At 54.1% G+C, this 24738-nt stretch overlaps 1 protein-coding gene across 4 annotated transcripts in view; it reads left to right on the top strand.

Moving 5' to 3' along the window:
- PDE1C (phosphodiesterase 1C) overlaps positions 1-24738 on the top strand; it is a gene marked incomplete at its 3' end in the record, with an annotated part of 257690 nt that overhangs the window by 16414 nt on the left and 216538 nt on the right. For all 4 annotated transcript variants that reach the window (XM_084896855.1, XM_084896857.1, XM_084896856.1 and 1 more), the window contains exon 2: positions 17796-17855. In XM_084896855.1, coding sequence (XP_084752981.1) covers positions 17796-17855 — 60 coding nt within the window. The remainder of the gene's footprint in view (positions 1-17795; positions 17856-24738) is intronic.

Raw genomic sequence — 24738 nt, 5'->3', positions numbered from 1 at the left:
CCCTTCACCCCCGGGGCAGGGCGCACGGCAGACGTTCCTTTGTCTAATCATCCTAGTTTCCCAGAGGAGGTTCTATGTCTCCAATTCACAGGTGAGAAGACTGAGGCTCCGAGAGGGGAGCCGACCCGGGGGTAGATGGCCCGTGGCAGCCAGAGCGGCCTGTGGGGGGCGCTGAGCCTTAGGGGTTCCTTGAGGGCTTAGGACAGATGTCCTTTGGCTTGCGTGACAAGTCACAGAAGGCCGCAGGCTTGTCCAAAATAGCGCTTCAGGAAGTTGGCTGCCTGCTCCCTGGCTTTCCTGGAGCTCCCACGAGTGAGCCAGGCCCTAAATCGAGGCACTTAGGTTGCTGGCTGGCTGCTCTTTCTCTTTCGCTGGCCGGGCTATTTTTTCCTCTCACCAGCCGATTGTTGTCATGATGTTTTACATGATGGTTCCTCAGGAGCCCCCGACTCCTGAATTCCCTCTTCTGGCACAGGGGGCGCGCTCTGGCCCTGGCCCCTCTGCACCCCTGCCGCCTCCAGGCCCTGCCCAGGCCCTGGCCGCGCCTGCCAGCTCTGGGGGCGGGGGTGGGAGTGAGCCGGCAGCACATGGAAGACGGAGCGGTGAGCGTCAGGCGTTTGGGTTTGGAAGTGGCGGGTTAGCAGACAAGCGCCCGTCTGAGCACCAGCTGCAGCCCAGGCTCCGTGCCACCCCGCCGCCTGGGCCGCCTCCCGTGTGCCGGACCTCATGCTGGGACGTGATTTAGTCCCTGGAAGTGGGTTTCATCATTCCCACAACATGGACGAGGACTCGCAGGTTCCCAGGGGCTCGGGAACTTGCCCAAGACCCCACCTGAGGGGAGGCTGAGCCCAAATCCCAATGCAGAGACACTGTCCTGTCCCTTTGGGGGCCGGTCTGGCCCCTTGGCCATTACCCAGCTGCCACGCCCCTCGGAGAGCTGGTATCTAAGCTCAGGTGCTCGGGTCTCCGGGGGTTAATCCTCGTGTGAATGTTGCCGCGTGCAAAGTGGGGAAATGGATGTGAGACGAGCTTGGGCAGGTCTTGTTCTTTGATTTCCTCCCCTGGCTCTCTGGATGTAAAACTCGATTCTGTGAGCAGATGCCGCCTCTTTGCCATTCACGGAAACACGGATCCTCTCTCGCACGCCCCTGGCGGCCCTAGGAGACAGGCGTCACACGCTCGTTCAGAAGATGGGACCCTGGAGCCAGGGAAGGCCGGTGACTGTGCAGAGGTGGCCGAGGGAAGAGGCAGCCCAGGGCTGCTCGGAAAGAGGCCCGCAGGCTGACGGCCGTGGCCTACCCTGCAAGCTGGGCAAATGCCAGCTCTCAGCCCACGCCCGCCCGAGAGGCAGACTGGGGGTCCGGGGGTTATCGTGCTCTGGGTGGAGTGATGCACACTGAAGTTGGAGAAATTTGAGGGGGTCCAGCTGCATTCACACTGAGGTCTGTGCACCCCCAGGCCCGAGCTCTCCTCCTGCCCTGGTCTGCCCTCTCTGGAGGAGAGGGGAGGTGTGGGCGGGACGGCTCTGGCACAGAGACAAATCCGGGCAGTTTATCTTGGTGTCTTTCCTCCGAGTGGCTTTGAGACCCATGAACTCGTTAATCTCTTCACGGCGTGGCCAGCTGACGTCAGCCGCCTGGTTCAGCCGGCTGGCTCCGGCCTCTGGTCCCTGCGGGTGACAGCTCCCGGCTCGGCTCTTCTGGGAAAAGGCTGGCGTGGGGGAGGGTCAGTGTCCCAGCGCCGCAGATGGCTGCTCTCAGTAAGAAGATCGGAAAGATGTTTTTGGATTTTCCCCGGCTAGATTAGGGATGCGCATTTGCCTTTCTGGGGCAGCCCTTATCCCCTGAGCGAACTCCATGGGCGGGGAAGGGCTGGTGAGAAGCTAGCGCTGATGGCGGGGTCTTAGCCCCCTGAAGGGCAGCCTTTCTGGGTGTGGGCAGCTACTAGCAGGGGTCTCTGAGGTCTTCTCTGCCTTCTACCTGCTCACCCCCACATGCGTGCACACACACTACACACGCACACATACACAGACACACACACTCACACAGGTATACACATAGTGCACACATACACTCACACATGCACACATCCACACACCTACATTCTCACAGGCATGTACATGTACACAATGTGCACACATGCACACATGCACCAAGCCATGCAATACAAACACACAACACATATATACACAGAAAACACACATGTGCACAAGTATAAGCATGCACACACACGCAACACACCTTCACCCACTCCGGGTGGATTTCCCTGCATCGGAGCAGTCGGTCTCTGCTGAAGAGCAGAGGAAGAGTCAGGCCTGTCTTCATCAGCCGCCAGGAACCGGGCCCCTACTGGTTGCTTTTGAATCTGTGACGCCAGTGATGGAAGCTGCTGGGTTTCACTCTACAGCGGCGGGAGCGGGAGGGCTTCCTGCCCTCTCAGGAGACCGGGGGGAGGCCAGCTGCTCTCCTCTTCCTGGGACCAGCACCTGAGTCCTGTGCAGAGGACCCGAGCGTCCCGGCCTGTCAGTCCAGTGGCCAGTCAGAGGTCACCACGTTTGCTCTCACCTGTACCATGCAGGACTCGCAGCCCCTCGGAGTCTCCCTGCGGAGGACTCGCACCCATTTTGTGCTCTCTCCACTGTGCGGCAGCACCGACCCGCACCCGACATCCTGGCAGCCCGCCCAGTGCGGACCCTCACACTCGCTCCCTGCTGTCTCAGTCCATTGTTTCCCTGGTGCACACGGCCCTTGGGACCCCATCCCCTCTGCCTTCCCCCCATCCCTGACTCCCACATGTTTTCTCCATCGCGAGCTCCCGTGGCATCCAATGCATCATGCCCATCTGGTTCCTCTCCCTAGGATGGCATGCTCAGGCTTAAATACCGGGGACATTTCTTAAAAGGTCTGCCGGCACTTCATCCACGCCCTCTCCGGTGCTCCTTCGGGAGCCTCTGGGTTGCACCCAGTGCGCAGCATCGCCCTGTATCTGTGTGTCTCCCCTCCCCGCCTCTGTGAGCTCCGTGGCCAGCTCAGTGCCCGCCGCGTGGCTCATACCTCAGAATGCGTGCTTGGATGACACTGAAGCCATCTTGTGTCAGCCCTGCAACTGAGCCAGGCAGAGGGGCTGGCTCCATTGTGTAGATGAGGAAACCGAGGCTCAGAGCGGCCCCGTGACAGGCACCGCGTCGTCAGCAGATGCCCGATGGAGGCAGGGCCTGGCTGCCTGCTGTCTCTAGAGCAGTGGTTGGCAAACTCACTAGTCCACCGAGCCAAACACCAACAGTACAGCGATTGAAATTTCTTTGGAGAGCCACATTTTTAAAACTTAAACTACTAATGCCACTTCTTCAAAATAGACTCGCCCAGGCCATGGTATTTTGTGGAAGAGCCACACTCAAGGGCCAAAGAGCTTGCATGTGGCTCGAGAGCTGCAGTTTGCGGACCACGGCCCTAGAGGCAAAGGCCTCGTTCCTACTCCTGGCCGCCCCCACCTGCATAAACTCGTGTCTCCTAACGTTTCTGGAAGTTCATCCCTGTGAGGAGAGGAGACAGCAGTGCGGAGCACAGCCCGTGGTCAGCAGGTTCCCGTCCTCCCTCTGGGGTTTCACTCAGCGCAGGGATTGGCATGCAGCGTGGCAGCCCCGTTCTCTGGAGGCTGGGCGACGTGAGGGACCGTCGTCGGGTTTCGGGAAAAGAGGCAGGGGCTGTGGAAGGCGTGGGAAGGCTGTTTACAGAAGCCACTGCGAGGCTCCTGCTGGGAGGTCCCCAAGGGCTGTGTTGAATAAGGCTTTGTAGAGCCGGCATTTCCGAGGTTTTGGAAATGTGAATTCTGCTTCTGGAGAGGACCTACATTCACTTAATAATGGATGTCAGCGACCAGCTCACAGGTTGCTGCAAACATTAAATGTTATTCCTTGGAAGGTTTGTCGTTTCTCACCAAGATGCCTCTGCAGTAGCCCAGTTGACCCTTCAACCGCAAACCCATTCGCATCCCACAGCCTGGACGGCCTTCGGGAAACACGGTTCCAAGTTCATCTCACCCAGGCATGAAACTCGCGGACAGCTTCCCATCCACCTTGCAGCTCAGAGTGGGACCTGGACCGGGACCAGGTTGTGGTCAGTAAGCCCCACACAAGAACACAAAGCGAGAGCAGGCATTTAGGGACTTCTATAGGAACTGGCAAGATAGTTCATGCGTGTCAAGTCTAAGAGTAAAAGAATGATACGTGGGCTTGTATCTTGTTTGTCTTTTAATTTTCAAATGATCGTTTTTATTGTGTTTTTTTTAATTTTTAATTTATTTTAATTTTTTTAATAAGAGTATTGGTCTATGACACACCGGAAGGCAATGGTGTGAGCGGCACTGGCTTGCGGGGCTGAGGTGCACCTGGACTGAGGACCTGCAGCTGCAGGTGGGTGGGTGCACAGCTGTGTCCAGCTGTGAGGGGCTAGCTACTGCAGAGGCCAGGGCGACAGGGCGGGTTAAAGAACATAGCCTTGGCCACATGCTTGTGCATGTGTATGTGCATGCGTGCGTGTGTATGTGCATGTGTGTATGTGCTGTGTGTGCATGTGTGTGTGTGTGTGTGTGTGTGCGTGCTTGTGCCGTCACTTTCTTTATCTGCACCATGCTTCGCCCTACTCCTGACTTAATCGGCTTGAAGTGGACAAATGTCACCATCTGGCACTGGTCGTGCGCCTTCTTTATCGGAAGGCGGGGCAATTCCATTGAGAAGGGCAGGTCCTGCCTGCTTGCCTTCATGCTGTGTCAGAGGCAGACCCGCATCCGTAGCCAGCCTTGGTGTTGTCTTAAAAGTGGGAGCCTTATTTGGGTGAACCGTGAGGCAGATTTCACGTGGGGAAAGGTCTCCGGTGTTAGGGGCTTTGCTGTGTCCTGAGTCAGGGAAACAAGCCCAGCGGCCGGCGCCTGGGGGACGTGGCCTGTGGGCTGGGAGGGAGTGTGAGAGGATGTGGCTGCGGCGCTATCAGCCAGGGTCAGGCACTTTATTAATAGCTGCCAGCCAGGCAGACGTAGGAGGAAGCCACTGAGCGGCAGGGCCTGCAGCAGGGGTCCTCCTCGGGCGGACTGGGGACCCTCCGCATCTGAATCGGCTGGGCAGGCAGCCGGCAATCTGTCAGTTGGTCTGAGATGGACCTGAGAAATGGTCCACTTTTATGAAAATCCTCACCTGAGGATATGTTGACTGACTTTAGAGAGAAAGGGAGGGAGAGGGAGAGAGAAACATCTGACCGGTTACCTCCTGCATACACCCTGACCCGGGATCAAACCCAAACCTAGGGACGCGCCCTGGCCGGGAATGGAACCAGAGGACGACACTCCAACCAGGTGAGCCGCCAGCCAGGGGAGAAATGGCCCACATTTTAAAAAATACATTTTTAAAAATTGATTTCAGAGAGGAAGGGAGAGGGAGAGAGAGATAGAAACATCAATGATGACAGAATCATCGATCAGCTGCCTCCTGCACATCCCACACTGGGGATCAAGCCCGCAACCGGGCATGTACCCTGACCAGGAATCGAACTATGACCTCCTGGTTCATAGGTCACCACACAACCACAGAGCCACGCTGGCCAGACACAAATGGCCCACTTTTAAGACCTGATTTGAGAGCTGCTCCTACAGGCTCACGTCTCTGAGTCAGACAGACCTCTGGCTCCAGCTCTGCCACTCACTGGGCTTCCTCTCAGCCTCTGACGGGTCTTCTGTGAAATGGGGAGGGGAGCAGAGACTGCCCGTCGATGGATTGTTGAGAGGACACAGTAAAGGGCCGAGCACAGAGCTTGGCAGGCAGTGGGTGCCTGTAAGTCGGAGCTATTGTGCTGTGATCCAGCTGCTGCCAGGCCAGCGGATCTGGGCAGCTCATCTGTCTTAACGCAAAGCTGTAGAGCTTAGCCCACTGCGCCATGGCCGTCTGCACATGGGTACTCGGCTTTAAAAAAAATAAATGCTTAACTGTACACCCTCATTTCCCTCTTTGTTTAATTTAAAGCCCCCTGAATGCATGTTTTGCATGTATATTCTTTTTAAAAAATTTATATTTTTTGTTCATTTCAGAGAGGAAGGGAGAGGGAGACAGAGAGAGAGAATCATCACTGATGAAAGAGAATCATGGATCGGCTGCCTCCTCCACACCCCCCACTGGGGATCCAGCCAGCAACCCGGGCATGTGCCCTGACCAGGAATTGAACCGTGACCTCCTGGTGCATAGGTCAATGCTCAACCACTGAGCACTGCCAGGCTGCAGATATATTCTTAGTTAAACAGTCTACCTTAGGGTATGTTTTTCTGTTAGGCTCCGGGTAGGATTCTACTCACAAGACAAAGAGACCAGGCCGCACAGGAGACGGAGGGGCTGCCTGAGCTCCTGCGATGTTTGCCTCCTGAGCCACTGCAGGGCCTCCCCCACACAGGCTGCCTCCGCTGTGCCTCAGACACGATGACTGACTTATTTGTGTGCCTGGATTTTTTTTTTTTTAATCTGAAAAATTGAAATAATCTCATGGGCTGTTTGGCAGATCCATGCGGTGGCAGTTGTGAAAGGCACTTTGATCTTCAGCAGGAAGAGTTGCAGCCAAAGGTAGTGCTGATGCTGCTCTGCCGTCACTCCCACACACGGGTCCGGGCATCCGTGATCCTCGCCCCACAGCTGTGGCCAGCCTCTTCATTGGGCTGTAAAGGGACCGCTCTCCCTTCCCCACCGTCACCTGTAGCCACAGCGCTGGGGCCATCTTCCATGGTCCCAGGAAGGCTTGGTCTCTCTCACTGAATGTCTACCACCTGACAGGCAGGTAAATGCCCGCGTCTGCAGACTTGAACTCACCACCCGGGAAGGGAGAGCACGGCCCACCAGAGGGTCTCGGCTGTGTTTTGCTGTGTTCGGTGAAATGACCCATGTCCTGGGCCCAAGAGGGTCCGGGAGGACTTTCTGTGCCATATTTGAGCTGCTCCATGGCATCCCCATAAGAGGCTGAGCAGGCCCACTCCCTCCTGGACACCATTGACCACAGGAGCAGAGGCAGGATGGGAGGGATGCTGGCGAAAGGGGGAAGTGGATCAGGCTGGGGTGGAACAGGGCCAGAAAGTGACAGTCCGCGGTGTGGCTCAGTGGCTGACCATTAACCTATGAACCAGGAGGTCACGATTCAATTTCCGGTAAACAGACTTCAATTCCTGGTCAGGGCACATGCCCAGGGCTCTATCCCCAGTATGGGACATGAAGGAGCAGGGATCCATGATTCTCTCTCATCATTGATGTTTCTCTCTCTCCCTGTCCCTTCCTCTCTGGAATAAAAAAAATATATATATTTTTTTAAAAAAAAGGAAAAAAAGAAAAAGACAAGAACGAACTCTCATGGGAGTGAATCCTGCTTTCTTCCTAAATGGACTCAGGACTAGCTTTGCAGATCAAGGAGCCTATTATATTGCACAATTACCTAAGTGTGAGGTATTCAGGACTGAGAGGCCTCTTGGAGGTTCTGCTGTTTCATTTAAAGAATAGCAAAGGGAGGCACTTGTCCGTCCGTCTGCTTGGACCTGGCTGGCCACTGAGTTACTCTTTGTAGCGTGAGGTTGAGCTCCCAAGGGGACTAGCCCTCTGCCTCACCCCATGTATTTCCCCCTGTAGGGGCACCGTGGCAAGGGAGAGGTGAGCACGGCCTTGGGCTCCTTGGGGCCTTGTCTGAGTCCCTCACAGCCACACACCACGAGGACAAAGGTGCCCGCTGAGCCCAGGTGCTGCTCCAGCAGGTCCGCTCTCCGTGGACGGTTCGAGGGGAAGCCGCCTGGATGCTGTTCTCAGCAGCAGTGCGTGGTGGCGGCAGCGTCTGCGTTGCAGTGTGTGCTTTTCGTGGCTCCTCGGGCCAGGTGGAGCCGGCTGGGGCCGCTCTTGCCCCTGGGCCACCCCTGCCTCCTGGGGGAGGTTCTGGCTGCAGCCCGGACAGCTTCCAGGCAGAGCTGACGTTCTGTGGCTGACACGGGCCTGCCCCCGGCTTCCTGTCCTGTTAGTCGCTGTGAACCTGGCACCACAATTTCTGCTTGTGGCTTCTCACCTCCTGTCTTTTCCAGAAGCCCCCCCGTGAGCTCTTAGTAGTTTCTGGAAATCGCATGTTAAGTGGTGTTTGGACATGACCATGGATCAGAAAGGCATGGTTCCAGCTTCATGAAGAGACGGGGGCTGGGACAGGAGGAGGATGTGAAGGACGTGAAGGATGTCTTTCCATGTCTCCCAGGTCCCAGGGTCAGCGAAATGCGGCCTCCCTCCCCTGACGCCTGCAGCCTCGCCTGGACCTCCTTTGGGATGCGGGCATCTCTGAAAGGTCTCTGCGTTCTCCGTGCCTGTTTGTGGGTGAGAGAATGCAGAGCCTCCTCGCTTTTGCAAAGCCCGTGTCCTTGTCTTGGGTCGGGTGAGTGGGTGACTGGGCAGTGAGCCCTCTGAGCCCCATCCTGGAGCACCCCCAGGGACACCGCTCCCGGGATGCGCCTGGGCGGGTGCAGGAGGGTTTGGTCAGGGCATTAGAAACCCCGCTGCGTTCTTTTCTGCAGGCCGTTTCTTTTCAGCCAGGCTTTCCCATGTCAGCCGTTCATCTCCGGGATGGGCGGAGTCTGGAGGTTCCTGGCGAGGCCCCCTTCCTGTGGGACTGTCTTGGGTGGGGTGCTGCCTTCCACAGACTCTCCTTGGAAAACAGTGTCCTGGGCCGAGGGTCTGGTGATCAAGTGGAAATCATAAACACCCATGGAGGAAAGAGAGCTGGCATGGATTCCATGTCCAGGTCAGGGCCAGGGCTCAGGGACACGCTCTCAGCATCTGCCTCGGGCAGGACCGCCGGGCAGGCGGTTGGTTCTGGAACCCCTGGAGTGCACGGAGGCCAGCTCCCCGTGGGGTTCTGGCTGCACTGCCTTGGGGTGCACCAAGGCTTTCAGAGCCAGCCTGGGCTCTTGCCTCACTCCTGGTGATCTAGTATTTACTGCGGCCCCAGGCCCAGCGACCAGGTCCCCGACCGCCCCTGTGCTCCGTCCTCGGTCCCCTGGGCCCACTCCTTCACGTCCTTCTCCTGTCCCGGCCCCCGGCCCTGCGAGAAGCTAAAACACAGCACCCATTCATTCCTCCACTGCACTGACCGGGGGTGGGGTGCTGCCTGCCACCCAGCATTCAGGCTTCTCCTCCCACGCTCCTGTCACCTGTCAGGACGCAGGCGGATCACGCTGGGAGCAGATGCCTGGTGTTATCCTGTCTTCATAGAGGGAGTGTGTCTCATAGTAGTTTTTGTAAGAACGGTCTCCTTGGAAACCGGCTGACACGTACGCCCTCCTCTCAAAGGCTTGCGTGAGGTGCTTCCTTTCTCAGCCAGCTCCGGGGTTCTTGGGTCTCAGTGTCCTTCCTGGTGGGGAGGAGGACACTGCCTTACCCTCTGATCGGCTGCCTGTCCCAGATTCCAGCATTTCTCTGGAAAAAGAAGGTGGAAAAGGCACCTAGCCCTGATTGGGCCCTCACAGCCGATGGCCGTGGCTCTCAGACGCAGGAACCATCCCCCACACTTGGAGGAGCTAAGGCTTGGATAGCTGACTTCCCCCAGGAAGGAGCCAGGGTTTGGACCCAGGTCAGCAGGCTCTTACTTCCAGCTGAGCTTTTTAAAAGAAAATTTTTAAAATTGCTTTTTAGAGAGGAAACATCAATGTGACAGGGAAACATCAATGGGCTGCCTCCTGCATGACCCCTACTGGGGATCCAGCCCGCAATCCGGGCCTGTGCGCTGGCCAGGAATCGAACTGGCAACCATTCAGTGCCCTGGACGATGCCCAAGCGACTGAGCCACACGGCCCAGGGCTCCAGCTGAGCCTCGAAAGACTCTTCCAGCCCTACTCTTACCACCTCCCACCCCAGCCACACGTTTGTTTTCACAAGAGAACAAACCCGCTGTTATTGACTCGCTCTTCAGTGAGTTGGCGTCCTCACGGGTGCAGCGCTGTACAGATCCCGCGTCCGCGGCCTGAGCGGGAGGTGGCTTTGGAATTCAGCACGAACCACCCACTGTTCCCATGAGCACGGCTCTCGTTTGGCCGTTTGCCACCAGGAGGCACGCGCTATCTCTGCTTTGCGCACACCAGCACGTCTGCCCGGAGAGGATTCAGCTTCGTCTCCCGCACAAACCCCTCCAGGCTCAGGAGAGCCGTGCTCCTGGGGGCCCGGGGACCCCGCTGATGCCGCCGGATGGCCTTGGACCTCACCTTCCAGGCGGGCCAGTCCTCACAGGTCCTCCTCCCGCAGCCTCCCAGCTCCAAGGTGGAGGAAGCGCCCAGCCCTTGAACACATGACTTCCCTTGGGTCCATGTGGCTCGGGGGGGAGGGGGAGAGGGAGGGGGAGGGAGGGCGGGACTTTGCTTTGCTATTTTTGGTGTCCAGTTTGAACCATTGAAGTCCCCCCAGAGCCGGTTCCCAGGGCAGGTCAAGGAAAGTGTGAATCACTGAAAACCACAGAGAATTTCCACATCCCATTTCACACCAGTGCCGTCAGCTTCCTCCCCCTCGATTTCCAGGGGCCGAGAGCCCCGAGCTGAGCGGCCCCCTCTCTCCCTGTCCTGCAAGCAGCCTGTGAGGCTCAGCCTGGGGGACGGCTCCGCGCGCCCCCCCCCCCCCCCCCCCCCCCGTGCCGGAGGCTCCTCTCACAGTGCTCACTTATAGAAGCCCCGGGCCTCAGGCCCATTTGTCTAAAAGGTACACCACGTGCATATTCATTGTGTAAGAGTGTCCTGCTGTGTGACCTGTGTTTGACCCGCTCTCCCTCCTCCTCCCTGCTCCCCCTTCAAACCTCTCCCCCTCCCCCCCAGTGTGCCTAAGGCACTCTGGCTCTCCCTGTCCACCAAGAGGAACTCATTTGTGTCTGGCCCTCCGGATGCAAAGACCTTGCTTGGATCACCCATCCCCATCTCCCCAGAATACATCCTTCTCTGACTGTACCCATCCGTCTGACTCCATGTCTCCACTCCCCCAAGCCGCCCCGGGCCCCGGGCACCTTCTTATTTCCTTGGGAAAACAGAAGCCCTCAGAAGAGAATGTCCACGTGCTCCCAAGGCCCAGCCTCCACATCCCGCACTTCCCGTGTCTCCCCAGACACCGGCTCCTGGTCCGGGAGAGACCGCAGTGAGGGCTCTCCCTCCCTCGTTCCCCTGAACTTTTCTTACAGTCACCCCCCTTCACTGCGTCATTCTCGTCAGCAGGTGGACACGCTCTGATAGCTTCTATCCTAAAACAAAGAAAGAGCCCGGTCGGCATGGCTCAGTGGTTGAGCATTGACACAGGAACCAGGAGGTCACGGTTCGATTCCTGGTCAGGGCACACGCCCGGGTTGTGGGCTTGATCCCCAGTGTGGGCCATGCAGGAGGCAGCTGATCCATGATTCTTTCTCATCATTGATGCTTCTATCTCCCTCCCTCTCCCCTCGCCTCTGAAATCAATAAACATATATTTTAAAACAGAAAGGAAGAAGTCCGTACGGACGGCCATGGACGGCCTTCCATAGAAGGTGCCAGCTGAGCACAGTGGTTAAGGGTGATCTTGGCCGAGCCATCCCCAGCATCCCACCCCGTCCTGCTTGCTGCTGCTCAGGCCTCTGCGTGTTGAAGGCAAGGTGAAGAGAGGTGAGGCAAACACCTGCCAGCAATTCCGGGGGCGTTGCCTTCTGCAGGAAGATGCCCCGAGCCTCACCCCAAGGCTTTTTTTCTTTGCAGGAGTCCCTTGCCCCTGGCCTTCCAGCCACCAGGCTTCACAAAGGATCTCACCTGGGGTGGGGCCCAGAGCTTGTGGCCACGCAGCCGGCAGCGCCAGGCAGATTTCCTTGAGGAGCGGGCTCTGCCTCGCCCAGCTCACTCACGGTGTTTGCCCTGGCACCCTGCACCCCAGCTGCGTTTACGCTCACCCAGGTGTTAGGGCTTTCAAAACAGGGTGGCCGTGTTTTGGGTGCTGGTTTTGGGTACAAAGCAGTCCGCACCTGCTCAGGCCCCCACAGCTGCTGGGCGCGCCCTCCTCCGTCCCGGTGGATGGCCTGCAGTGTTGGCGGTGTAGCTGGGTCACTAGAGCCGCCTCTGTGCCAGGGTGAGATGCCCATTACTCCGAGTTAACGTCCCATCTCCCTCTCCTCCCTCCCACTCATCTCCATGACAAGCCCTTATTTCAAGATTTATTTCAAGCCATTTTTCAGGTGGGTGTTGGGGTCGGGAACATGCAGCACACAACACACATAGCCGGGGAAAACGTCACTTAGCGTGCGCTCATCAGATCAGAATGTAGCTTCTGAGGCAGTTGATTAAAACCTAGGATTCTGTCCCCACTTGCAGGGTTTCTGATTTAGTGGGTCAGGGACGGGACCAAGGATTCATAATCATCATCACCATCACCATCACATCATCACCACAATCGTCATTATCATCACCATCATCATCATCACATCATCACCACCACCATCATCATTACCATCATCACCATCAATCACATCATCACCACCACCACCACCACCACCATCATCATCATCATCATCATCATCACCATCATTGTCACCATCATCACATCATCACCATCACCACCACCATCACCACTATCATCATCATCATCATCATCACCATCATCATCACCTTAGAGTCAGTCCCAGAGCTGATCACACCTGAGTAAACCACTGAGAAGCCCTGACTCCCTGGGTGTCAGGCGAGTGAAGCCTGTTGTTGCTGCCCCTGCAGATCCAGCTCCAGGCGGCACTCGGCACACACACTGGAGGTGGAGGCAAGGGAGGTGAACCTTTTTAGGAAGAACCCTCACAGGGCCAGGGATGGCCCATTGATGGACCCCGCAGTCATGTTTGCAATCTCAACAGTTGGATTTCTGAGAGTCATGTCTCTGTTGAGGATTTTAATGAAAAACAAGAGCAGCCTGACCAGAACGGAACAGGGTAATTATTTTGGAAGGAACCTGAGCCTCACCTCTTCCTGGCCACTGCTTGGATGAAGATGCAGGAAGTCACCCAGTTATTAGTGCTTCTGAGCCGTGGCTGCTCTTTGGAACCACCCAGGAGATGAACAAGTGCTGATGCCTGGTTCCCTCCCTCCCACCCCCCAGGCCCTGCTTTCTTGTTCTGGGGTGTGGCCTGGCCACTAGGACTTTTTAAGTTTGCTAGGTGATTCTTAAGTGCAGCCAGGACTGCAAACCACTGACCTATAGTGTGTGGACAGATGGAGAGGGGCTGGGAGGTTCATTTCTTGAGTTTACAGGATGTCCTCTTGGACTAGAGATGAAAGTACCTGGATTCTGAGATCCAAGACACACTTTATATAAACAGACAAACATATAGAGTATCCAAAGTTATCTGAACATATAAAAATCCAGGGTCCATAACAACCGACCGAAGGCTCCACCAAACACTGTAAGTCAGTCCTGCAGTCAGTGATGGGAAGCCAGCACTGACTGTCACTGGTGCTGGCAGGACGACCCAGCACTGACTGCTGAGGGGGCTGTGGATCAGGCCCGGAGAGGCCCGAAGAGAGAGGCAGGGTCTGATCTGCAGCCTCTGTGGCAGCTGTTGATCAGCCATTGCCTCTCTCTTTCTCTCTGGGCTTCACCAGCAGCCATGTCTCTGTTTCTCTCTGGGCCTCCATGGGGGCTGCTGATTAGCTCCGTCTCTCTGATGAGGCCCAGAGATAGACCTGGAGACGCTGACTGGCATAGAAACCAACCAATCAGAACCAAAACTGGGTGAACTGTGAGGAGTTAATGGCTGCCTAGGAGGCAGAGTTTTTGACACTGACTGGCATAGAAATTGACCAATCAGAACCAAATTGGCTGGCAGGGGAGGGCAAATGGGGGCAAGATCAGGCGTTAGGTGAGGGCAGTTGGGGGTGAGATCAGGCTGGCAGGGGAGAGCAGTTAGGGGTGATCAGGCAGGCAGAGGCATTTAGGGGCAATCAGGCCGGCAGGGGAGAGCAGTTGGGGGCAAGATCAGGCTGGCAGGGGAGGGAAGTTGGTGACTACCAGGCCAGCAGGGGAGGGCAGTTGGGAGTGATCAGGCAGGCAGGCAGAGGCAGTTGGGGGTGATCAGGCAGGCAGGCAGATGATTGGTTAGGAGCCAGCGGTCCCAGATTTTGAGAGGGATGACTATCAGGTTAGGCCCAATCCCACAGGGGTCCCTGATTGGAGAGGGTGCAGGCTGGGCTGAGGGAACCCCTCCTCCATGCACAAATTTCATGCACTGGGTCACTAGTCTAAGTGACCGAATGACCAGTTGACCGGTCACTATGATGTATACTGACCACCAGGGGACAGATGCTCAATGCACAGGATTGGGCTCCCTCCTGTCTGGATCGGGTCTGTGGGAATTGGGCCAAAACTGGCTATCCAACATGCCCTGAGGGGTCCCGGATTTCAAGAGGGAACAGGCCAGGCTGAGGGACCCCACTGGTACATGAATCTGTGCACCGGGCCTCTACTATGTAAAATAATAGTAAATTGTTTTCTGTTCCTTTAATAAAAACATTTTTTAATGATTACTAACATGGTACATGCTTATCATAAATGATTGAGTTTATGTAGGAAAGTACAAAAGAGGCTAAGAATCTCCCCAAATGCCGGCACTCAGAAGATACAGCTGTCACTATACCTGGTGTGCCACTTACTGCTCTGTGCCCGTGTGCTCATGTGACCTAGACATGAAATTCCACATCAACAAAACCAGTAACACGCCCGGGTCTGTGTGCTTGCCCAAAGTGTGACTTGGATACTTCCCTTAACCCTGCAGGACCATTTCTGTGAGATCTCGCCCAGTCCCGGCTCTCAGTGCACCTGGTCAGTGGGACATCCGCCTCCCTGTTGAAGTGTGCTGTGTGTTTTTAAAGTAGGAGACCAGCAGCCCTGTTGGCGGGCAGGCCCTCCATGGGCCTGGAAGCTGGCGAGCACACGCAGTGTGTGGGGCCGGTCTGGGCAGCCTGCAGCCAGGGTCGGAAGGGCTTAGGACGCCCGGCCACACCCCTTTGTGTACGGCTGGTCTCTGCTGAGTTTTAGTTTCATTCTTTTGTGTTCATTCTGCCAGAAGTCCTGTGTTCACTTGCCTTCCGCACCAGGCCAAGAGCTTAGCAAGCCCAGTGTAGTCAGCAAAGAGCTGCCCCCTGAACGTGCAGGAGGTGGACCCACCCATAAGGGGGCTGCCTGTGGGCTGGACCGTTTTCCAGGTATTGAGAGAAGCCGACCCTCTGCATTCGTTTTTGAAATCTCTTGGTTTTTGAAATGTAGACAGCTGAGGGTTTAAAGTGAAAAACTGAACCCAAACAAAACACACGGCCGTGGGCATTTTACGGCCCCCAGAAGCCAGCTTGAGGTCTGGATCTACCGAGCGTCTGTGGCCGCCGGTATTGACTCAGTCTCCCGCACTCAGGTCTCAGCTATCGACGGAAGGCATTATTCTGCGGGCCACTAACTCTCCAGGAGGCTGAGATGCAAAGATGAGAAGCTACGGCCTTTGCCTTGGGGGGCGGAGGGGTGAGAGATGCTGCTGCTCTCACATCAGGGTGCCCAGACAAGCGCCCTCAGTAGGGGACTCGGTAGAAGTGCACGTGCTCGGGCCTCAACCGACCCACCGGGTCAGAATCTGCCTGTAAGCGAAGCCTGTGGTCTGTTCCCACCGCCTCCCTGGTGGTTGAGAACAGGGTGGGGAAGGCAGTCAGACCCGGGGGCCGGGGGCTGTGTGCTGGAGAAGGGACAGTGGGAGTTGGGGGAGCCTTTGAGAAATCAGAGGTCCCACCTGGGTCTTCAGGGACGATGGGAGTTGGCCAGGCAAGGAGGGCTCCCCGGAGAGGGGTGGCCCCGCGAGGGGCAGCGGGAGCGCTGGTCGGGAACATGTGACAGGGATGCTCTGGGGACCACCGCGAGCTGAGGAGAGGTGGGGCCGGTCTGACACCAGGCCATGTGGCTGATTGAGTCTCGTAGGGCGATGGACATCACTTGACGGGCGTGTGGCGTTGGGCCTGGTGCAGGGTTCCCATGCCTCCTGGGCAGGGACAGTCCTGGCCCTCACTGGCCTAGATCTCAGGCCCAGCCTCTCCCGGGGTGACTCGGATCTGGGTCAGCCAGTCCCACCCTCGGAGAGGGCGGTGGGGAGGGGTGCGCCAGCAGTGGTTGCTGCGTCCGTGACAGTGACAGAGGCGTCACCGCAAGTCTTCTTCCACCGTGTGCCTCCATGGTGGATGCTGTCATGGTGGCCGGCATCCTTGGTGACTGCAGTGGCCTTCGCAGTCCCACTAAACAAGTAGCCCATCCATTTCTGCGGCAAATATTTGGGGGGAAAAAAATCCTTGCATTCTTTCTTCCTTTAGATTTTGGACTCCAGACCAGGGAAACGCATGTCTGTACCTAACTTGGGCTGGTTCCTCCCCATCTCCCTCTTTCTCACTGTCTGGCTGTCTGTCTGTCTCTCTTTTTGCTGGGAACGGCTGGGCTGTGAGATCATGGGAGCGGGGTGCAGCGTCACCGCCCCCTACTGGTCACTGTGTGCAACTCTTGGCTTGTAAGGTACGAAGGGCGGGGAGACCTGGGGCAATGCAAGTAACAGACACACAGAGGTAGGCCGAGATCGAATTCCTTAATCTGAATAAATCGGGCACATGGCGTAAATGTAAAGGGTCTACCTTTGTGAGAAGGTGAAATGGTTTTTTGGCTCCTCCCGTTCTTTGCAAAATGCTGGCATGTGTTTATGAAGGAGTTGCTTCTTTCGTCCCGCCGCTGCGACCTCATACAGCAGAGATTACATTACCAACCTCCTTCCTCCCACAAACGTTTTCCCCCTGAAATTGAAGTGAATGGGGTTTTCCAGTTGATTGCTTTGGGCGTTCACTCAGGTCGGGCCTAAATGTCTAGGCCTGTGTTGACTGTGTACGTTCAAAGCAACCGAGGTATCCCCTTTATGGCCTCCCAAGTGGTATTCAAGCCCTAACCGGTCTGGCTCAGTGGATAGAGCGTCAGTCTGCGGACTGAAGGGTCCCGGGTTTGATTCTGGTCAAGGGCATGTACCTTGGTTGCGGGCACATCCCCAGTAGGGAGTGTGCAAGAGGCAGCTGATCGATGATTCTCTCTCTATCCTCTCTCTTCCTCTGTAAAAAAATCAATAAAATATATTTTAACCAATCTTGCCGTCTCTGGACATCCTGCCGTGGCTTTGCCCATGCTCCCAGAGGAAGTGGGGTTCAGGGCGAGTGGCTGGGGCGCAGTTGCGTGTGGAGGGCCAGGACAGGCTGCTGGGAGGGCGCTCGGGGCAGAAGGACTGCCGTGCGCTGGCTCGGAAGCTGGGGCTGCCCGGCTCTTGCTCAGTGAACACGGGCCAGCTTGGTCCCCAGCCCCGTGGGCTCTGTGTCATCTGGGTCCTCCCCAGCTCCCTTCGGATGCTCTAGTCCTGTGGTCGGCAAACTGCGGCTCACGAGCCACCTGAGGCTCTTTGGCCCCTTGAGTGTGGCTCTTCCACAAAACACCACGGCCTGGGCGAGTCTATTTTGAAGAAGTAAAAATTGGGCTCTCAAAAGAAATTTCAATTGTTGTACTGTTGATATTTGGCTCTTTGACGTTCGATCTCACTTAGACGGGATGGGAGGGGGAGGTGGGGCAGCGTTGGAAAATTAGGAGCTGAAATGAAATGCTCTCACCAAGACTCACAGGCATGCTCCTGTCAAACCCTCTGGAGCACCCGCCGCGGCCGGCATGTGGGGTTGACACACGTGCCCGCACCTAACGCCTCTGTTTCCTTTGTTCCCAGTTGCAAACGAAGCCGGAGACAAGGCTGCTGGGTCGCTCAACCGCTTCTCCCGCTTCTCCCGTGAGTAGAACTTCCCTCCTGTCCGGGCTCCTTCCGAGGCCTTAAACAAGTAAAATGTATATCCTGATTTCAGAGAGGAAGGGAGAGAGAGAGATAGGAACGTCAACGATGAGAGAGAATCATCATTCGGCTGCCTCCTGCGCGCCCCCTACTGGGGATTGAGCTCGCAACCCAGGCTTGTGCCCTGACCTGGAATGGAACAGTGACCTCCTGGTTCAGAGGTTGATGCTCAACCACTGGGCCACCCAACTGGGCTGGCTGGACTTTCGTTTCCAGCACCAGCACTACCAGCTGTTTCACGTAAAGCAATTCCACCTGCCCCCCTTGGGCTCGGCTTTCTCGTCTGACAGCTGGGAAATTCACGCCCAGCTCCCCCCTTTAGAAAAAGACGGTGTTGTTTGAGGTCCTGGCAGGAGGGCTGCACAGGTCCCTGCGTCATTCACATCGGGTCAGCCGTGTCCTGAGTGCGGACCCTCCCTGGATGCCAGGCGCGGGGTTGGAAGGATAATTTCTCCATTTACAGGGCTTCTTTTGACGCTGCCTTTGGGAGGCGTCAGCACTTTGGGGTTGATTTCTAGGAATGATTTTTTTTTAAATGTATCTTTTTTTTAAATTGATTTTTTACAGAGAGGAAGGGAGAGAGATAGAGAGCTAGAAAAGTCGATGAGAGAGAAACATCGACCAGCTGCCTCTTGCACACCCCCTACTGGGGATGTGTTTGCAACCAACGTACATGCCCCTGACCGGAATCGAACCTGGGACCTTTCAGTCCGCAGACCAACGCTCTGCCACTGAGCCAAACCGGTTTCGGCTAGGAATGATTTTTGAAAATATATATTTTATTGATTTTTTTTTACAGAGAGGAAGGGAGAGGGTTAGAGAGTTAGAAACATCAACCGATGTTTGCCTCTTGCACACTCCCCAATGGGTATGTGCCCACAACCAAGGTACATGTTCTTGACCGGAATTGAACTTGGGACCTTTGAGTCCGAAGGCCGACTCTCTGTCCACTGAGCCAAACCAGCTAGGGCAGGAATGATTTTTATGAAGCTGTAATGGCATATGATAATTAAAAAAATGTCTAAAGTGCTCTCATGTTGGAAATGGTGTCACAAATCACTCGCTTCTCATATCTCCCCCCCCCCCCCACCTGGAGTCATCATTATTTCCTCAGGGGGCGTGACAGGTGTGCTTCAGTCTCTGTGGGTCTTCATCTCCTCAGGAGCGAGCTGGGGTTAACAAGCAGAGAAGAAAACTTCTAATGGTAGCAAACACTCAAGGACGACCCGCGTTCATCGTACTGAGTGAAAGAAGTCAGGCAGAGAAAGGCAAAGACCGTGTGATCTCACTCACGTGTGGAGTCTTAAGGACAAAACGAAAGTCATGGAGTACAAAATAAGTTCTTCATGGTTGCTGTAGTTCATTATACTGTAGTATATAGCTGAAAGTGGCTAAGAGAAGCAGATCTTCATCATCACCAGAAAAAAATTGTAGCTGTTAATTGGACTTCCTGTGATATTATGGTGAATAATATTGAAATGTATACAAATATCAAATCATTACGTTGTACACCTGAAACTAATAGAATGATATATGTCAAAAACAAACCAGTATAACTTTTCAAGGAATAGTGGCCACGTGTAGTGCTCAGTCATGGCCGCACGGCGGCAGCAAAGCCCAGCATTTGATGTGTAAGTGCTCTAGGAGCCTCACTCAGGCCGATGGACTGAGCTTTTGCAAGGAGAGCCCAGGGCACTGGGAGAGACCATGGCGGGGTGGGGGTGGGGGTGGGGCATTGGACCCGAAGCTTGAGAGCAGGGCAAGTCCATCCTGGAGTTTTGATTGCTTCCCTAAACGAGAGGAGAATAATTTCTCTCCTGAGACATGTGTGTTTGAGAAGAAAATAATGGTGTCAAAAGCAGTAAGGAAATGGAGGCAGCTTTGGCCTCTTTTACTTTGGGAGGTAAAATCCAGCTAGTGTTGGAAACCGATGATCCCACTGCAGAACTGTAGAGGAGAGTCACCCCCAGGACTCCCTGTTTTCCCCTCTGCTTTCCTTGGGGTGCTAGCTTCATTTTCTCAGGCTCCTTAGTGTGCGGGATGTGGGTCCTAGCCCAGCAGTCTGATAGGATAGAAAGGGCCCTTCCTTTTGGTTTTGGCACGAAGAACAGTGATTATCCAAGCTGGGGTCGTGTACCTCCTCCTGGACTTCATCCCCGAGGACAGGACCATGGGGCAACACAGCTGAAAGCCTCCTGGCTCACGTGGAAGGAGCCACAGGGGAGGGCTAAGTGCGAGGAGATGGTGTACAAGTCAACACATACAACAGATGTTTCATACAGGAAAGGCCAGTCATGGACCCGGATGAGAGCATGATATATTGCGGAGGTGGAAAATTCTTTCTGTAAAAAAAGTAAACGATTAATCATCCTTTTGTTAAATATAATCTCAATATAAACCCAAAAAGGAGATTGTGCCTTAGAAGCTGGCGAAGTGATTTTAACTAAACTTTCCTTCGAGACATAAGCGAGGAAGAACAGCCAAGATGCGGAGGGAGGAGGCCTGGCCCTTTCCCACGTTAGTGGATTTTACAGGGCGAGAGGTGGACTAACGGGACCCAGTTGTGTAAAAAAGCAGCAGGGTGCTCTCATAGGATAACTCAGAAAACCCCACACCCTACCGTATCGGAGAATTTAAAATATGTCGCCACAAAGCAGCTGTGTTCTTACATTCCCTCCCCCCCAACCTCGGTGTGTCTTTCTGAAATGGAGTTAATGGTCGAATCTTTTTTAAATTGTAGGAGACAGAGTTTCGGAAAAGTTTCTAAAACCAAGAATTAGAGTATTAGAAAGAATGGAACAGGGCCGTGTGACTGATTTAAAGATATTAAAAACATCTTTGAGACTTCGCTTTCTTACCGCCATTACTATGTTATTGTAGTGGGCATAGAACTCTTCCTCTGGTCTTTATTAGGCTCCCTCCTGACCTGTGTGCTGGCCCAGTTTTCTCCCCTGCCGGGCATTCTAGGGCCTCACCCTCCTAAAAGTAGGGGACACCTACACGCCTTTGTTACAGATACCATTGAAAGGCTCCAAGAAGTTATTTTTTAATCTTTAGGAGAATCAAGTCTCTTCTTTCCTCCTGGCTTTGCAGGGCTCCGCCTTCTCAGCCTTCAGCCGGCGTAATCTCCGTGTATTTCATTTTTTTAACCGGGCCCTCATTGACGCAGCCCCTGGCAGCTTTAAATGGGATTCCGCCTCACCTTGGGCTCCTCCCGCCGGCAGCTTGTCAGGCTCCCCCGTCAGGCACACTTCAGGGCGAATCGGTAGTTACTGTGGAATCAGGTTTTTCTCATCTTCCTTTTCTCACTCTCTTGTCTTTCCTCAACCCGTCAAGCTCACCTTGTATTATCCACCTCCTCCTGCAGCCTGAACTTCTTTTATTTTTTTACCAGTAAAGGAAGCTGCAAACTGCTTCCATGCAAGTGGACCATGCAAAGTCAAGGTTCTCCCTAGTAGCAAATAAGGTGTATCTTATTACTGACGAAAGAGGATGTCTGTTTTGTAAAAAAATGCAGAACATGCCCGGTCTGGTTGCTCAGTGGTTAGAGCGCCAGCCCTCGGACAGAAGGGTCACAGGTTTGCGGGTTCGATTGCAGGTACCTCAGTTGCAGGTTCCCCAGCCCCAGTCGGGGCCTTTGTGGGAAGCAACCTAATCAATGTGTCTCTCTCATTGATGTTGTTCTCTCTCCCTCTCCATCTCTCTCTCTCCCCTCCCTTCCTCTCTCTCGAAATCAATGGCAAAAATAACATCTGGTGAGGATTAAAAAAAAAAAAAGAAGAAGAAGAACATTCTGCTTGATCTACACTGTGTGAATGTTATTTGCTCATAAATAAAGAACAGCGTGATGTGCCGGAGTTATGGTTCTGAATGCTTCTAGAGCAGTGATTCTCAACCTTCCTAATGCCGCGACCTGTTATTACAGCTCCTCATGTTGTGATGACCCCCAACCATGACATTATTTTCATTGCTACTTCCTAACTGTAATTTTGCCACTGTTAATGAATCATAATGTAAATATCTGTGTTTTCCGATGGTCTTAGGCTCTACAGCAGCGGTTCTCAACCTGTGGGTTGCGACAGTTATGAAGTAGCAACAAAAATGATTTTATGGTTGGGGGTCACCACAATATGAGGAACTGTAGTAAAGGGCCGCAGCATTAGGAAGGCTGAGAACCACTGCCCTAAAGCCACCCTGTCTCTGTGTCTTCTCCATCATCAGACTCTGCCAGGCCCATGCTTTCTCACGCTGACTGGCCGTCCAGCTGATCCCCTGGTGTGGGCTCACGCACAGCTCCCAGGTGGAGCGTAACTATTGCTGGTTCCCAACATGTTCTTGAGCAGAGACCGTCTCCCCCCCCACCCCCCCTCCCCTTAATGTTTAAAAACAAAATGAAATAAAACAAAAAAAACCACGGACCATCCCATGAGAGCAATTGTTCTTTGGACTCTCAAAGGTCAAGAGAAACGTAGGCTATTTCCATTTGTTGAGTTTCCCAGAATATTAAAAAAAGCGAAGAAACACAAAAATAGCTTATAAAAATTGTGATGCGTTTTAACTGTTCCCATTTAACGAATTAATAGTTTTTACACAAGAATTTATGCCTCTCACAAGATAATTGGAAGATTTATTAAAATATCAATTCCTAGTGCTGTATAGATGGTACCATTTGTATACGGGGAACACCTTTATGTGATGTGATGAGCATGCGTGTACCATTTTGGAATGCACCTGGCTACAAGCAAAGACCTAAGGGTGTAATGAGTAGATGTATGTCTGACATCAAGAAACCTGGAAATCAGGGGACCTGTTCAACTGTGCTGCCAGGGGCCCAGGTTTTCCCCACCTTTTCACTTTCCACATGCAAGATGTAGGCTTTTGTTGTAACGCTTGCCACTTCACGGTCACAAGATGGCGGCTGGAGCCCTAACACCGAGTCTTCCTTCCAGTAGGAAGAAGAAAGGAGGGCAAAGGGAAAAAATAGGAAAACTAATTTTAAAGGGACTAAAATGTTTTATTTATTATTTATTTATTTATTTATTTAATTCAGCAAGGGACACTAGCCCCAGGAATTTTCACGTACATTTCCTTGGCCAAGATTAAACATGTGGTTAGCCATAGCGGTAAGGGAGGCTGGAAAATTGAGTATGTTGTTTTCTGGCCTCTTTAGAGGAGGAAGACAAGGGAAACGGGAGTTGGGAATGAATGTTGAGCGGATCTTATTTATAGCTTCGACCACAATCTTCTTTTAAACGTGCCCGAGTATCTCTGTAGCTCTTGCTACAACTTTTGAAGGGGTTATCACTTGTCCATGTGGGAGCCCTAATAGGGAGTTAGCTTAGGTCACATGACCATTCTGATTCGCTGATTGAGAAAATGGTAGGTGCTTTTGCATGAATCTGTAGTTTATTTTTTTGCATTTGCAAATACTTAAAACGCCGTCACATGTATGTGAGACTTCATTGTCTTGTCTACAGATAACATGGGTCCATGGGCCCCTCCCATATCCCTGCCTTCCTCAGCGTTTGCTTCTCCTCAGGTTGCCACTTTGCTTTCTGAAACTCTGAGGTGGTCACGCCACCGCAGCCTCGCTTAGAACTCTGCAGTCCTTTTGCACCTGCAGAAACAATTCGGCAGTGATCAGCGTGTTATTCAGGGCACTGGACAGTTGGCCCGCCCAGCCTTTGGCCTCATCTCTGGTCACTGCCCCTCTCACTTTGCTCCGGCCCTAATCATCAAGCTGCTTTCTTAGGCCTCTGAGCCTGGCACGTGACGTTGGCACCGGATGTTCTTCTCTCTCCCCTGTCTGCGGCAGGTCTGCCAGCTTCCTGCCCATTTCGGATGTCCTGGTCCCGTGTGGCTTCCCCCAGGGCCCTGGGTGGAGTGCGGGAGGCCTGCTGGGTCCAGACAGCACCGGGTGTGCATTGCCCATTTATTGCGATTGCTTGTGAGTTGAGTAGTTCCCAAGGCAAACATCCCCATTTATCTTCCTGTTTCTGGAGCTCAGAATGGAACTTGGCATGTGAGGGAATTAATCTGTGCATGTTGAGTGAATAAGTAAAAGAGAGAAGGGAAATGGGCAGGGAGTTTACTGTAAGGCCTTAGCAGCACCAGACTTTGTTCAGAGCACTAGATTTCATTACCATAGATGTGTAGGGCTTTTAAAAAGCTGTCTTGCATTTTAGGAGTTGGAGGGGTCTGAGGCTGGGGGTGGGGAGCTCTGGGCAAAGAGTCTTTCCTGTGGTTTTTGCAGGGAGGATCGGGCAAGGCCAGGTGAGCAGGCTTAGCATCGGCTAGTCCCGTGGTCGGCAAACTGCGGGCTCATGAGCCACATGCGGCTCTTGGCCCCTTGAGTGTGGCTCTTCCACAAAATACCCCAGCCTGGGCGAGTCTATTTTGAAGAAGTGGCGTTAGAAGAAGTTTAAGTTTACAAAATTTGGCTCTCACAAGAAATTTCAATCGTTGTACTGTTGGTATTTGGCTCTGTGGACTAATGAGTTTGCTGACCACTGGGCTGGTTGAGGAATTCTGTGGCTGCCCTAGTTGTCTGGTGCCTGTCCTGGGTGATTGGAGCTGGTGGACAGGGGCCTGGAAGGTGGACGCTCAGTAAGGGAGGTGACAGGGTGTGGACTCTGGTTTGTGCTTGAAAAGCATGGCCCTGCGAGGTGGGCTTTCCTGAAGAATTGAGGGGAGGGAGGAGGTGAGCGATGAGGGAGGCTCAGGTGAGGTGGCTCAGGCGTGATATTGGGTTGTCCAGACAAGGCACGACTGGGATGTGCGTATATGGCAGACATTAAAGCATTATGCTCACAGATGCTAGAAA

This window comes from Pipistrellus hanaki, assembly GCF_964339955.1.
Source record: "Pipistrellus hanaki genome assembly, chromosome: 10".
NCBI classification, from domain to species: Eukaryota; Metazoa; Chordata; class Mammalia; order Chiroptera; family Vespertilionidae; genus Pipistrellus; species Pipistrellus hanaki.
The sequence above is the reverse complement of the archived record's forward strand: the minus strand, read 5'-3'. Positions and strand labels throughout refer to the sequence as shown.